At 39.9% G+C, this 12,981-nt stretch overlaps 1 protein-coding gene across 1 annotated transcript in view; it reads right to left on the bottom strand.

Annotated features, from left to right (window-relative positions):
* Positions 1 to 226: 226 nt before the first annotated feature.
* The window catches only part of PCNXL4 (pecanex-like 4 (Drosophila)), a 29,205-nt gene continuing 16,450 nt past the window's right edge, over positions 227 to 12,981 (bottom strand). Inside the window, exons 7-10 of the mRNA XM_006864591.1 lie at positions 9,277 to 9,380; positions 3,704 to 4,737; positions 3,092 to 3,278; positions 227 to 646 (exon numbers count right to left, since the gene is read on the bottom strand). Coding sequence (XP_006864653.1) covers positions 395 to 646; positions 3,092 to 3,278; positions 3,704 to 4,737; positions 9,277 to 9,380 — 1,577 coding nt within the window. The 3' untranslated portion in view covers positions 227 to 394. The remainder of the gene's footprint in view (positions 647 to 3,091; positions 3,279 to 3,703; positions 4,738 to 9,276; positions 9,381 to 12,981) is intronic.

The following is a 12,981-nucleotide window of genomic DNA, read 5'->3' on the forward strand; positions in this document are numbered from 1 at the left end:
CCTAGAAAACTCTATGGGCAGTTCTACTATGTCATGTGCGGTTGCTACGAGGCAGAATTGACTCAATGGCACCAAACTACTCTATACAAATGGTGTATGGTATTTTTCAAAGCATACCATAATCCACAGGGGACAAACACTGGCCTAACTAGTTTTAAGTTTTATGTAAGACAATTAAAAAAAACAAAACAAAACAAAAAAAAAACCAACAACAACAACAACAAAATATATATATAACCATTCAGATGGCTGAGACATTAACTTTAGGGAGCTTAGCTTTTCTCAGGCTTCTAACATTGGGGGAAAGTCCAATGAGGTTATAGGAATCACCCTGTTAATTTTTCTAGGATGAAGAGATATATTTGAAGATAACATTTTCAATTCCAAGTGGGCTCTAATACAAATGTATGTGGAGAGGTTTTGAAGAATAAATTGGATATCCCAGGGGAGGATCAGCTGCTTGTACTGTAAGGTTTCTTAAAAGAAGTGGATGAGCTTGTATACTGTATCGCTCCTCATCGTCATTTGTGGCATATAGCAATTCCCATGAAAGGTTGGCCCACTGCCCTCTAACAGCTTCGGCATTCAACTTCCCAATTTGAATCAATAATTCTTGAAGGGTAAGTACTCTCCCAGTGTAAACTCCCTTAGTTCAAATTAAAAAAAAAAAAAAAGAGAAAAAGAAAACAGATTACATTTAACCTTTATATTTTAATCATAAATTTAGGGAAAACTAGCTTCTAAAATTAAAAAAGAAAGTGGTGTATTAAAACGTATACACAAGTTGCTTGTCTTTGGAGCCTAGAATCACCGTTAATCTCCCTAGCTCTCTGAATAAATACAAGAAGAAAAATTCCCTGGCAGCCATTCTGCTTACTGACTAGAGCAGCAGAATCCCAGCCACTTCTCTTCCTTTCCTGTCGGGGACCCGCCTCGACATAGGGGTTCAGTTCACGAGGAGGGGATACCTGACGGCGATAGATATAGCAAGAATACACAGAAAGAGACAAAGAGAGAGACAATGAGGCACCCCAAAGCCAGGGTGGATATATCACTGGTGGGCAGGCTTGGGACTACAGGCATCGTGGCCTCTGCAGGCAGCGACTCACTGCCCTGCCATCTTTACTGCATGCCCTCCATCTTGTAATGCACTGCAATCTTTACTGCATGCCTTCCAACCAGTAATGCACCCCTGGGGAGGCCAGGGCCTCTGTTTTATTTAGGGGAGGAGCTTCACACCAAGCTGGGAGGGACTTAGGCAAGGTACAGCTAACACCAGTACTTTTCCAGACATTCAGGTAACTTTACATCGTACTTCGCTGGTTCGAATCCCAGGCCAGCAACTTGGATTCTCAGGCCCAATTAACATATCTATAGCCCCTTAGCTTAGGCGGGGGAAGGTGAGAGTAATGACAAAAGCTTGGGCGGAGTCCTGCTGCTTCGGCTTCCTGAGCCAGGTTTTCAGGAGGACTCCAGACGCCCAGGTGAATGGGCTGCACCTGGAAAATGATTAGGGTGGATAGGTTCTTTGTCTATAGAAGAACCGAGAAGTAGCTAAAATATTTTTAGTTAATCCTTTGGAGAAAGGCTTGACCTTGCAACTTTTAGTCTCGGCTTTAGGAAAATATCACATTTATCTGTGGATTTTCAAAGGCTCCAGTGTATTAATTTAATATATATAACTGAATATTAAGATGAAAGCAATTTGCCATTAACTGCCAGTGGCCTCATTTGTTACACTTGGCCCTAGAGGGCCTCGAACCTCTGACTAGTCTTACACGGTCTGCGACACTTTCCTTCTTTATCATCCCTTCGCCCGATCTCACCTCAGGGATACAAGAGCATTCGCACTAATCACTGGATCAGCACACAAGCAGCTCTTTTCTTAAAAAGACTTTACTGAGCTATAATTCACATATCATGCAATTTATCCACTTAAAAGTATACAATTCAATGGTTTTTAGCACAACCACATTTTCTAAGCAGCACCCTGCTTCGGGAAATTGATGCCTAGTGGAAGTGGCGTTCTGTCGGCATACATCTCTAGGCATGCACCTTACTGGCCAGTGTAAGAGTGATCAAGGACCATGCTCTTGGGGGCTCTACGCCTAAGGTAGAACCTTTGTCCCAGGAATGGAGGAAGTCTCCCACCTCTGTGCACCAGCAACAGGCGGCTGGGGGCAGAATGAAAACAGTTGAAGTTCTGTCTTCCCTGGGGAAATAGCCCCCCAACTGGGAGCTGGAGTGAGAGGGAGCCCTGTGTTCTTGGCTGTACCATCTAAGTGAATTTCTGTTGACTGAGCTGGGAAGTACAAGAGGGATGGATGGGGTGGCTCTCTGTTCAAATGTCAGTCTCTTGCTGCCATTACTGAGTTTTAGTAGATTTTCTTTAATAAATGGTTCTATAGTTGTTGTATGCCCTTAGGACCATTTGAGACTTTCAGTGGTTATTCAAAAAATCATTTTCTTCAGTTTCACTGGGCAGCATGCGTGCTGAATATCCCATGCTGCCATGCCAGAAATGGAACATACAACAGGCTATTAACATGAAATCTTTCGCTATTTGTGCATTCTGGCTAACATTTTAAATGCAATGAGAAGTACTAAATCATAGAAAAGTATGCTGCATTTTGAGTCTCTGCATTTTCCCAGGTCGGATTTGTTTCAAATAAGGTTGCCTTGAAATACAGATGGTGAGTGAAAGAAATGCTTTGCCACAAAGAAATGGATTTCTCTTCCAGGAGTTAAATCCAAAGTGATAATTCATACACTTACTTAAACTGTGCATAGGATAAAAAAAAAATTAACTCAATATGCAATATCAAATAACAGCTACTGGCTATCTCATAGGTCAGCTGTTGCACATAATATCTGGTTATGTTAAATATTAAGTAGGCAAGAGGAAAATAATCAGCCATTCCAGGGTTAAACTATACTGAGCATAACATCATCACTACAAATGCCTCAAAACTATGACTAACAATCATGGCTACAATGTCTGGCTTCTCTCACTTTGTTAAAAATTTTCACAACTGATTTGTACTTTGTAAATTTTCTAATACAAATGTTTCAAAACACATTTTAAACTTACCAGATTAGGATCATACCCCAGAGAAAACAAGTATGGTTTTTCTTGTAAAACTGCTTCCTCCCACTTTTCATCAGATACCAAACCAATGTACCAGGCACTTTCATATTCCTCCAGGTAGTTTGTCAGCTCTTTAAAGTTTTCTATTGGACCTAAACTTGCTTTATCAATCATTAGTTTCACCGCATACCTTAAAAAAAAAAAGAACTAAAAATTTCAGAAGTTTTAAAAATCAACTTCATAGATGAAACATTTTGAAATTAACAAAATCTATTTCATCTATAAAGCTGATTATGTTAAAACATTTTTAAGTTAAAACATTTTTAATATGTTAATCTGTAATCACAAATATTTCAGACAAAAAAGATTAGGGAGAGATGATGTAGTTACAAGTGGGCAAATCTACTATGCCATACAAAAACAAGTCTTTCCCACAAAGAAAACCAAAGGAACTATAAATACAAAACTAAAAGTATATTCCTGATATAATCACAATACATTTACTCCAATTATAAGACACCGATTTTTTTAAAAATCTAGTAATAAAAAGATTCCTTCTAGGTGAACTAGAATACTTTTCTGCCAATGTGACCACTTTAAAATCATCAAAATTACCTGAAAGCTTTCAGTGCTAGCTGGAATAGTTCTGGTCTTTCCATGAGCCAATCCAAGGCAAAAGACCAAGGCAAAACACCATTGTAAACTCTCAATATGTGACCAGGACTAGGAGCCATATTGTCTATCCCAAACAAAGTAAAATAACAAGTCATTACTGCATGAACATAAGAGTCTTTTAAAACTTTATCCTTTGCAATTTCCTCTAGTACATTTGAGCCCTTTTCTTCTGAATGAATACATTCCAATTGCTTTAAAACAAATTGGTACCAGTCTTCTGGAAATAATGAGCTCATCTCCTTCATTTTAGTATTAGGCAAACAGTTAGATCTCCACTCCCCAGGTAAGCTTAGCAGGTGAGAATGTGAACAGCTGAACTCCATGAGAGGGATATAGGCCATGCCTTCTTGTTTTCCTTTGTCAGTAGCAGGGTATCCCAATAAAACTGTCTTATAAAGATTATTTTCAGGAACTTTGCCTGTAGAAAAATCAGCCCATGATTCTATTGATCCTGGAAGAGGCAAATTTGTACGTGGCAAAACTTTCAACTGATGTTTTTCTTCTTTGTCCTTTTTAATGGTTGGCTCATCATCAAAAATATTTTCATCAGACCAGTCCTCAATAGTTTCTGAATTTAAACTATCCATGTCTTCTGGGCACTGGGGTTGTGGTGAAGGATTCAAAGCAGGGGTGGCTAGCACAGGTGCCGTCCCTTTATTTTGAGTTTGGGGAGCATGCTCCTGCATGCTGGGCCTTTTGGAGCAGTACTGAACAAGTATCCACACAAGTACTTTCATGAGGTCATCTTTAAATTCTTTTAAGTTTTCATGAGAATCGATTATGCCAGACAGGACATTCCTGGCATCAGAATATAGTTTCACAGGCAAAACTGTACAAGGAGTCAAAATATTTCCAAAGTGCTCATTAAGGGAACACACTCTTGCATTTTCTTCCTGCTCAAAGGCACCTTCAAACACTTCATCAACTCTCCGAGCTTCAGCAGTATGACAGGATGTCTCTTGCAATTCTAATCCCTAAAGAGGAAATAAAAAGTACTTGATTTATATTTTTTACAGAGACAAAAATTTTTGTTGTGTGAATAAATTTATGATAATGTTCATAGATGAATTTTGAACACATTTTGATTACTTCCTTAGAAGGACCATTTGAAGTGGCCATAGGTCACTGTTTACTGTTACTGTTGTTAATCTATTTATGTACTTTTTAACAAAACTACCAGTGCCATCAATAAAAGGCAATGCTGTCAGAGTGCATTATGATCCAGAGAAAATGCACAGGATGTAACCCCAGAACATATGCTATACAACCTTGAGTAGGTGGCTGACTCTCAGATTCTGTTTCCCTCTCTTTCAAAGAAAAATAATCCTAACACATGTGGTTGTAAAGATTAAAGGAGGCAAGTAATGAAAGTGCTTTGTAAACTTTGAAGTGTTTATGTTGTTAAGTGCCATCAAGTCGGTATTAACTCATAGCGACCCTGTATAAGGTTTCCAAGGAGCGCCTGGTGAGCTTGAACTGCTGACCTTGTGGTTCAAAACGACCTTGCAGTCCAGTGCATTAACCCACAGCGCCACACCAAGACTCCGAAGTGTTATATTAATGCTAGTAGATGGCCTAACTAAGCCAGCTTATGCCAAAAAAAGAAAGAAAAAACTGACAACAAAAAGTATACGTGCCTTTATTCCACCTCTGCCACAGCACATAGACGATAAAAAAGTGACCCAATGGTATTCTAAAACAACAGGTTTTTTTTTTTTAGAACAAAGTTAAGCAATAAAATATCCTTAATATTTTGTATGCTCAACAGCCTTAACAACAAAAAAAGAAACCCAAAATCTGTGCAGATTGGGCTAGAATAATGGTATTTAAAGTTAAGTTCAAATCACCTGGAAGGCTTGTTAAAATACAGCCCATCCCTAGAGTTTGATTTAGTAGGTCTGCACTGGAGCCCAAGAAACTTCAGTTCTAACAAGTTCCCAAATGATGTTGATGCTGGTGGTCTGATAAATACTGTGTGAAAATCAACGGATTAAACAAAGAACTTTACCAACCAACCCAATCCAACCCAACCCATTGCCACTGAGTCAATTCCAACTCATAAACACCCTACATAGGGGTTTTCAAGGTTGTTAATCTTTTATCAGAGCAGCCAGCCTCCTCTTAAACAATAAACAGCTTAATCACCAATTTTATCCAGTGTTTGCTAAGACAAAAACCTCAATCATTCAAATATTTACTGAGGGCCCATTCTGTACCAAAAACTTTCAGAGGTTTAGGATTTATTTCCAAATAAAACAGATTGCTACCTTTTGACATTTACATTAGAGTGGAGGAAGATAAGAAATCAACAAAACTACTAAATAAATTACACAGTATGCTAGATGGTATAAGTACTATGACAAGAAAAAAAAGAGTGAAGCAAAACAAGGGAAATTGGGAGTGCAAGGATGGAAGTGGGGGATAGATACAGTTTTAAATAGAATGGCTTATAGTAACTATATTTGAGCAAAGATTTGAAGGTGGTAAGAAGTTAACCATCTGGCTGTCTGAAGGAAGTGTTCTAAGCAGAGTCGAATGGGCTTGAGTGAGAGGGTTAAAGTAGCAGATAAGGCCAAAGAGGAACTAGGAAGCCTGACCATTTACTCTGAATGAAACAGATCTACTGCAGTTTCAAGCAGAGAAATGACATGATCTGAATTCTTGTTGCTATTGGTGTTATTGAGTCAGTTCTGACCCATAGTGACCCTATGTACAAAAGAATGAAACACTGCCCAGTCCTGTACTATCCTCACAATCATTCCTATGTTGAAGCCCATTGTTGCTGCCACTGATTGAATCAATCCATTTTATTGAGGGTCTTCTCTTTTTCACTGATCCTCTACTTTACCAAGAGTGATGTCCTTCTCTGTTATTGTAAGTACCGTGGCATCAGTTCCGACTCACAGTGACCCTGGGACTGGTGTTCCCTGATAACAGGCCCAAAGTGCCTGAGACAAAGTCTCATCATCTCGCTTCAAGGGAGCATTCTGGCCGTACTTCTTCCAAGACAAATGTGTTCATTCTTCTGGCTGCCTATGGTATATTTAATATTCTTTGTCTGCAATATAATTCAAAGGCATCAATTCTTCTTTGGTATTCCTTATTCATTGTCCAGCTTTTCCCTGAATATGGTGGTTGAAAATACCTCATTGGGGAAGGCACACCTTAGTCTTCAAAGGGACACCTTTGCTTTTTAACACTTTTTAAAGATCTTTTGCAAGCAGCTATGCAATACATTGTTTGATTTCCTGACTGCTGCTTCCATAAACATTGATGGTGGGTCTAATAAGTAAAATGAAATCCTTGATGACATCTAACATTTCTCCATTTATCATGATCTTGCTTACTGGCCCAATCGTGTTTTTATTTTCTTTATGTCCATGTGTAATCCCTGGTAGCATAGTGGTTACTAATCGGGCTGTGAACCTTAAGGTCAGCGGTTCATAACTACCAGCCGCTCCACGGGAGAAAGATGAGGCTTTCTACTCCCGTAAAGATTTACACCCTCAGAAACCCTGTACAGGGTCGCTATGGGTCAGAACCAACTCGACAGCACTTAACAACAACAATCCACACTGAAGGCTGCAGTCGTTGATCTTTATCAGTACGTGCTTCAGGTTCTCTATGCTTTCAGCAAGCCAAGGTTGTATCATTTGCCTATCACAGGTTTGTAATGAGTCCTCCTCCAATCTTTTTTTTTTTAGATTTAATATGAGCATATTTATTTGTCACACATAGAAATTTCTAATTTTTGACTGGATTCCGACTTGGAGGTAGAAGCTCTCAGTGAGGACAGCCTACGTCTCTTGGCAATCTGTTTCTGACGTTTTTCTTTGGCCTCCTTCATCCTCTTGGCCAAAAGCTTGGCATATTCTGCAGCCTCCTCCTTATTTTTCTTAGTGCATTGTTTCTTCAGAGCAATACGCCAATGTTTGTGTTGCAGGACACGTGGAGTAACAAGACGCTGAATCTTGGGTGCTTTGGTCCTGGGTTTCTTGCCTTCTTTGTTGAGTGGCTTTCTCACAACATACTGGCGGACATCATCTTCTTTGGAGAGACTGAAAAGTTTGCGGATTCTGCTAGCTCTCTTGGGCCCCAGGTGACGAGGCACAGTGGTATCTGTCAGTCCTGGGATATCTTTCTCTCCTTTTTTAACAATGACCAAGTTGAGAACACTCAAGTTGGCATCCACAATGCAACCCCGGACAGATTTACGCTTTCTTTCTCCAGTTCTCCTTGGTCTGTAACAGGAATGCCCCTTACTCAGAAGCAGGCGGACACGGCCATGGGTCAAGATGCCCTGCTTCATGGGAAAACCCTGCTTGTCGTTCCCACCACTGATGCGGACAACATAACCCTTCCACTCGTCACCCAGCGAGTCAGCAGCAACTTCTGTGGCCATTCGTTTCTCATAAAAGGTACGAAGCTTGCGTTCATCGTCCACTTCAATGAGTTTTTGGCAGCCAGTGGCTGGGAAGGAGATGTTCAGCTTCATGGTGAAGCAGCCGACGGCCTCCTCAGCGTCACGAAAAAGAGCTCCTCCTCCAATCTTGACCCAACTTAGATTTTTAAAACATCACTCTGGTTGTTGTTTGGGGAGTAGAATGTAAGGGGATATAGAAGCAGAGAATCAATTAGAAGGCTATTATTCAAACACAGGATGAAGGTAGCTGGACCTGGGGTATTAAGAAATGCTGGGATACAAGATATGGTTTAGTGGTGGAATCAAAAGGATTTCTTAATGAATTGGATGTGGGTAGAGAAGTAAAAAAGTCAAATATTACTCTAATGTTTTTGGCCTGAGCAACCAGAGGACCTGAGAAACAGTTGTCACCAAGGATTGGGCTCTGGGGAACTCTTGATGCAATGTCAAGGAAAAAAGAAGGGACTCATGAAAGGAAACTGACAAGGAGTGAGCCATGACAAGAAGGAAGTGACAGACTATTAAATGCTGACAGGTCAACTGAGAGGTGTGAGAGTTGAGCAGTGGATTTAGCAATGTTGACGGACATTGGAGACCCTGACAATAGCAGTTTGGGTGGAATACTGGCATCAAAATTCTACAGTTAAAGAGTGAATGGAAGGAATTAAAGATTTGACTACAAACAACTTTATAAAGGCATTTGCTCTAAAAGGAGAGAAACAGGATGTAATGGGTAGGAAAGGTAGAGTTTTTACTAAGTTTAGAATGCTTTAATGTTAAAATGTTTATTTTTAAAAATACATCACTGATTCACACTTGTGAGCTCAGCTATAGAGAGGAAAATAAAACACAAAAAACCAAGACTAAATGGAAATAGGTATGTTTCGTTACAGTGCTCTATTATATAATACTACTATTCTGCTTAGCAACATCTATATACTAAAATATAGTTTCAAAATTACTAGGTGCTTTCACAGGTAACTAAATAATATTTTTCTTTCATAGGAGCTATTAAGTGTTTGATATATACATAACAAAGTTTCACACATGTACAATAAAAACACTACAGAGGTTTCAAATGAACATTAACCTTAATGTTAATACAGCAGTAAGTATAGCCTCGTTCTAGAATCATCATCCATATTAACCGGTCCTGAAAACGGCCCAAGTAATGAGACCCAGGTAAGAGAAGACCTAAAACAAATGAGAGAAAAAAAAAGGAATAATTTTTCAAGTTTGCTTTGTCATGTGAATCTTTAAAATTAATGGCAGTTGGAATTGACTGACAGTCCCTTCAGCACTCCCATTAGGTCAAAAGTAGAAGCAACTATATTCATTACTATTAGTCGGTTGAAGTCCAATCAATTCTGACTCATGACAATCCCAAGGTACCGTTCACTGCATACTATTACTGTTGTTATTGCGTGCCACTAAGCTGATTCTGACTCATAGTGACCCTATCGGGTCTTCTAGGTTGTAACCTTTATGGGAGCAAATTTTCTTCTCCCATGAAATCCTTAGTGGACTCGAACTGCTAACTTTTCAGTTAACAGTCTAGGCGTACCCACTGTGTCACCAGGGCTCCTTCACCTCATATTGCAAACCCACTGCCATCAAGTCAATGCCAACTTGTAACGACCACACAGAAAGGGTTACAGGAGCAGACAGCCTCCCCTTTCTCCTTCAGAGCCACTGGGGTCTTTGAACTTCTGACCTTGTGGTTAACAGCCCAGTGCTTATCCTACCAGAGCTCCTTCACTGCATATTGTTGTTTCGACTCATAGTTACCCTATAAAGGGTTTCTGAGGAGCAGCTCATGGTTCTGAACCACCGACCTTGTGATTACCCTACAGTGCTACACCAGCAGACATTAAGTTAAGCTTTTTACAAGAATAGTTTGAGGAGACAGTGTATTGGTGATAATTAAGAATATATTTTTATAAAACCCAACAAATTCGAAACTGCAGTATAAATGTATGGTAAGTACATTGGGAAAAATGCTAAATAGACAAAATGCCAACTTCACATTAATGATTTAAAATATTCTGTAATTTGTATATGTATGCATGGTAGCGCAGTGGTTACGAATCAGGCTGCGAACCTTAAGGCCAGCAGTTCAAAACTACCAGCCGCTCCGTGGGAGAAAGAAGAGGCGTTCTGCTCCCGTAAAGATTTACAGCCTCGGAAACCCTGTACAGGGTCGCAACCAACTCGATGGCACCTAACAACATGCATGATCACAAGGTCAGCTTGAACCACATGATCAGTGGTTCAAACACACCAGCCACTCCTCAGAAACCCTATACTACAGTCACTATGAGTTGGAACCAACGCGATGGCACATAAAACATAAATTAATACGGACTCTTGGCGAAGTGCTGTAGGATCAGCGCTGCACTGTCAGAGGTTCAAACCCACCAGTCGCTCCTTAGAAACCCTGTGCAGGGTTGCTATGAGTTGGAAAGGACTCAACAGCACTTAACAACAAATATACGAATATAACTGAATTTGAATATCTACTTCCCTATTGACAGCACTTCAAATGTTTTCAACTTTTTGTTCTTGTTAATGATGAAGAAAAAATTTGCAAGTTTGCATGTGTATTTGTCAAGCCAAGAAGAATAAACATAGTTCCTGACTGCTATGCTTTGACAGTCCTGGATACAAAGTTGGCCTTTGAGCAGCATCTGGGAAGTTGAATTTCGAGAGCTCCTATTACCCTAGCTGGTGGTGGTGTTGTCAAGTGCCGTTGAGTGGATTCCGACCCATAGCGACCCTGTATAGAGTTTCCAAGGAGCAGCTGGTGAGCTTGAACCACTGAATCTGGCACATTAAGAGTGGCTAAATGCCTAAAAGCTCAAAACAATACAATTTATATGTAACATCTACTTTTCTGTGGGAGCCTAGGTTTTGGTAAGTGCTAGCCATAACCAGTAGCAGATTAAACCCCTGGGCATTGAGTGTCCAGTGATCTGCCCTGGACAAGCATTCAAGTTGTTGCAGCTTGTAGCTGGGGAATTAAGTGGGCTCTAGTGACTGCACCGGGAGAGGACTTCTGGAAGACTGCAGCCCTTAACTCCTTTGCTTTGACTCTTTGCTAATTCTGTTCTGTACCCTTTTGCTATAATGAATTTTAGCCATAAGTACAACTATCTGCTGAATGCTTGAGTCTTCAAGCCTAGGGGTGGTTTTGGGGAGTCCTAACACTCGGCTAAGTTTCTCTAGAATTAGATTCGCTGGCCCATGGGGTATGTGTATTTTTACTACAGTCAACCAATTCACTTGAGTTGGTTATTTATATTTCCACCAGCAGAGCCTGTGATCCTTTTCCTCACACTCTTGCCAATACTTGGGAGCGTCAGACTTTTTGATTTTTTCCAGTCAGCTGTGCGTGAAAATTGTATCTGTGTTTTCCCTCCCAAGCAATACTTTATAACACACTCCTTGGCTCAGTATCATTGCTTTAATAATACAGTAAAATTTCTGTGTGGCGCTGTGAGTTAATGTGCTGGACTGCAAGGTCTGTTGGAACCGCAAGGTCGGTGGTTCAAGCTCACCAGCCTATCCTCGGAAACCCTATACATGGTCGTTATGAATAAGAACCAACTTGATGGCACTTAACAACTAAATACTTCTTATTTCAGATGTGAGTTAGCCCCACAGGTACTTTTTAAAAAGAATCAAAGTAATGAATGAAGTGAAATTTAAAGTAATAAACATTAATTAGAACTGGATTAGAGTATTAAAAGCATAGACTATTTCCAAAAAGAAAATGATTATTTATAAAAATATGTACTACAAAGATAATCTTTTCCCTAAACTACCTAACAAAAGAAGCAAGTATGAAAGTTCACCCCAGGTAAACATTTTGCTAACATTCTAAAGTTGCTACTCTGCCCAGAATTAGTTTGCCTGAAAGTTACCTGTCATGTCTAAAAGCAGTTTCAGAAGCTAAAGCATACAGTAGGAGACGACACTACTCCATCACTTTCTGAAGGCAACACTAAGTACATTAGCGTTGACTCTGTAGTTTACTGCTTTAGTTTCTATGCCATAATTAGTAAAATAGAAACAAATTCCTCGCCCTCTTCAGTCCAGTATTATATAAAGCTAGTTTTCTACTTGACATGAACTCATGGAAATCTTGGGGGGAAAGGTGTTTCATGTTTTAATGTAGGACTGTCACCTGATTCTGTTCAAGATAATGTGTTTTCAACATTGTTAAATCACTTTAGTGAGAACTTCTATTTTATTTTTTCACTTTACCTCAATAAGGAGTGGTGGTGGTTGTGTTGCACTGAGTCGGTTCTGACTCATAGCGACCTTGTATAGGGTTTCTGAGGTGTCCTGGTGTGGCACTGTAGGAGAAGCACTGGACCACAAGGTCAGTTTTACCACTGTTATGTCGGCAATTAAAACCCACCAGTGGCTCCTTGGAAACCCTACACAGGGTCACCATGATCTAGAACCGACTCGATGGCACTTAGCAACAACACCGAGGTCCTAAGGCTGGAAATCTTTATGGGAGTAGACAGCCTTATCTTTCTCCCTCAGAGTGACAGGTAGACACAAACTGCTGACGCTGTGGTTAGCAACCCAGCTCAGATCCACTCCCTGAACTTCAATAAGGAGTAGAAGGTATATTTCTATTTCACACTAATCTTCCTGTCTATGCATCAAAGTATTGGAATCTGATTTATAAGCCCATTATAAGGTTGGATCAAAAGTTAGTTTTGTGTATGTGTGTTTTTTTACTTTTTACCACTTCATACTTGAGAACTTCTTTAGCATGACT

This window comes from Chrysochloris asiatica, unplaced genomic scaffold, assembly GCF_000296735.1.
Source record: "Chrysochloris asiatica unplaced genomic scaffold, ChrAsi1.0 scaffold00067, whole genome shotgun sequence".
In the NCBI taxonomy this organism is placed as follows: Eukaryota; Metazoa; Chordata; class Mammalia; order Afrosoricida; family Chrysochloridae; genus Chrysochloris; species Chrysochloris asiatica.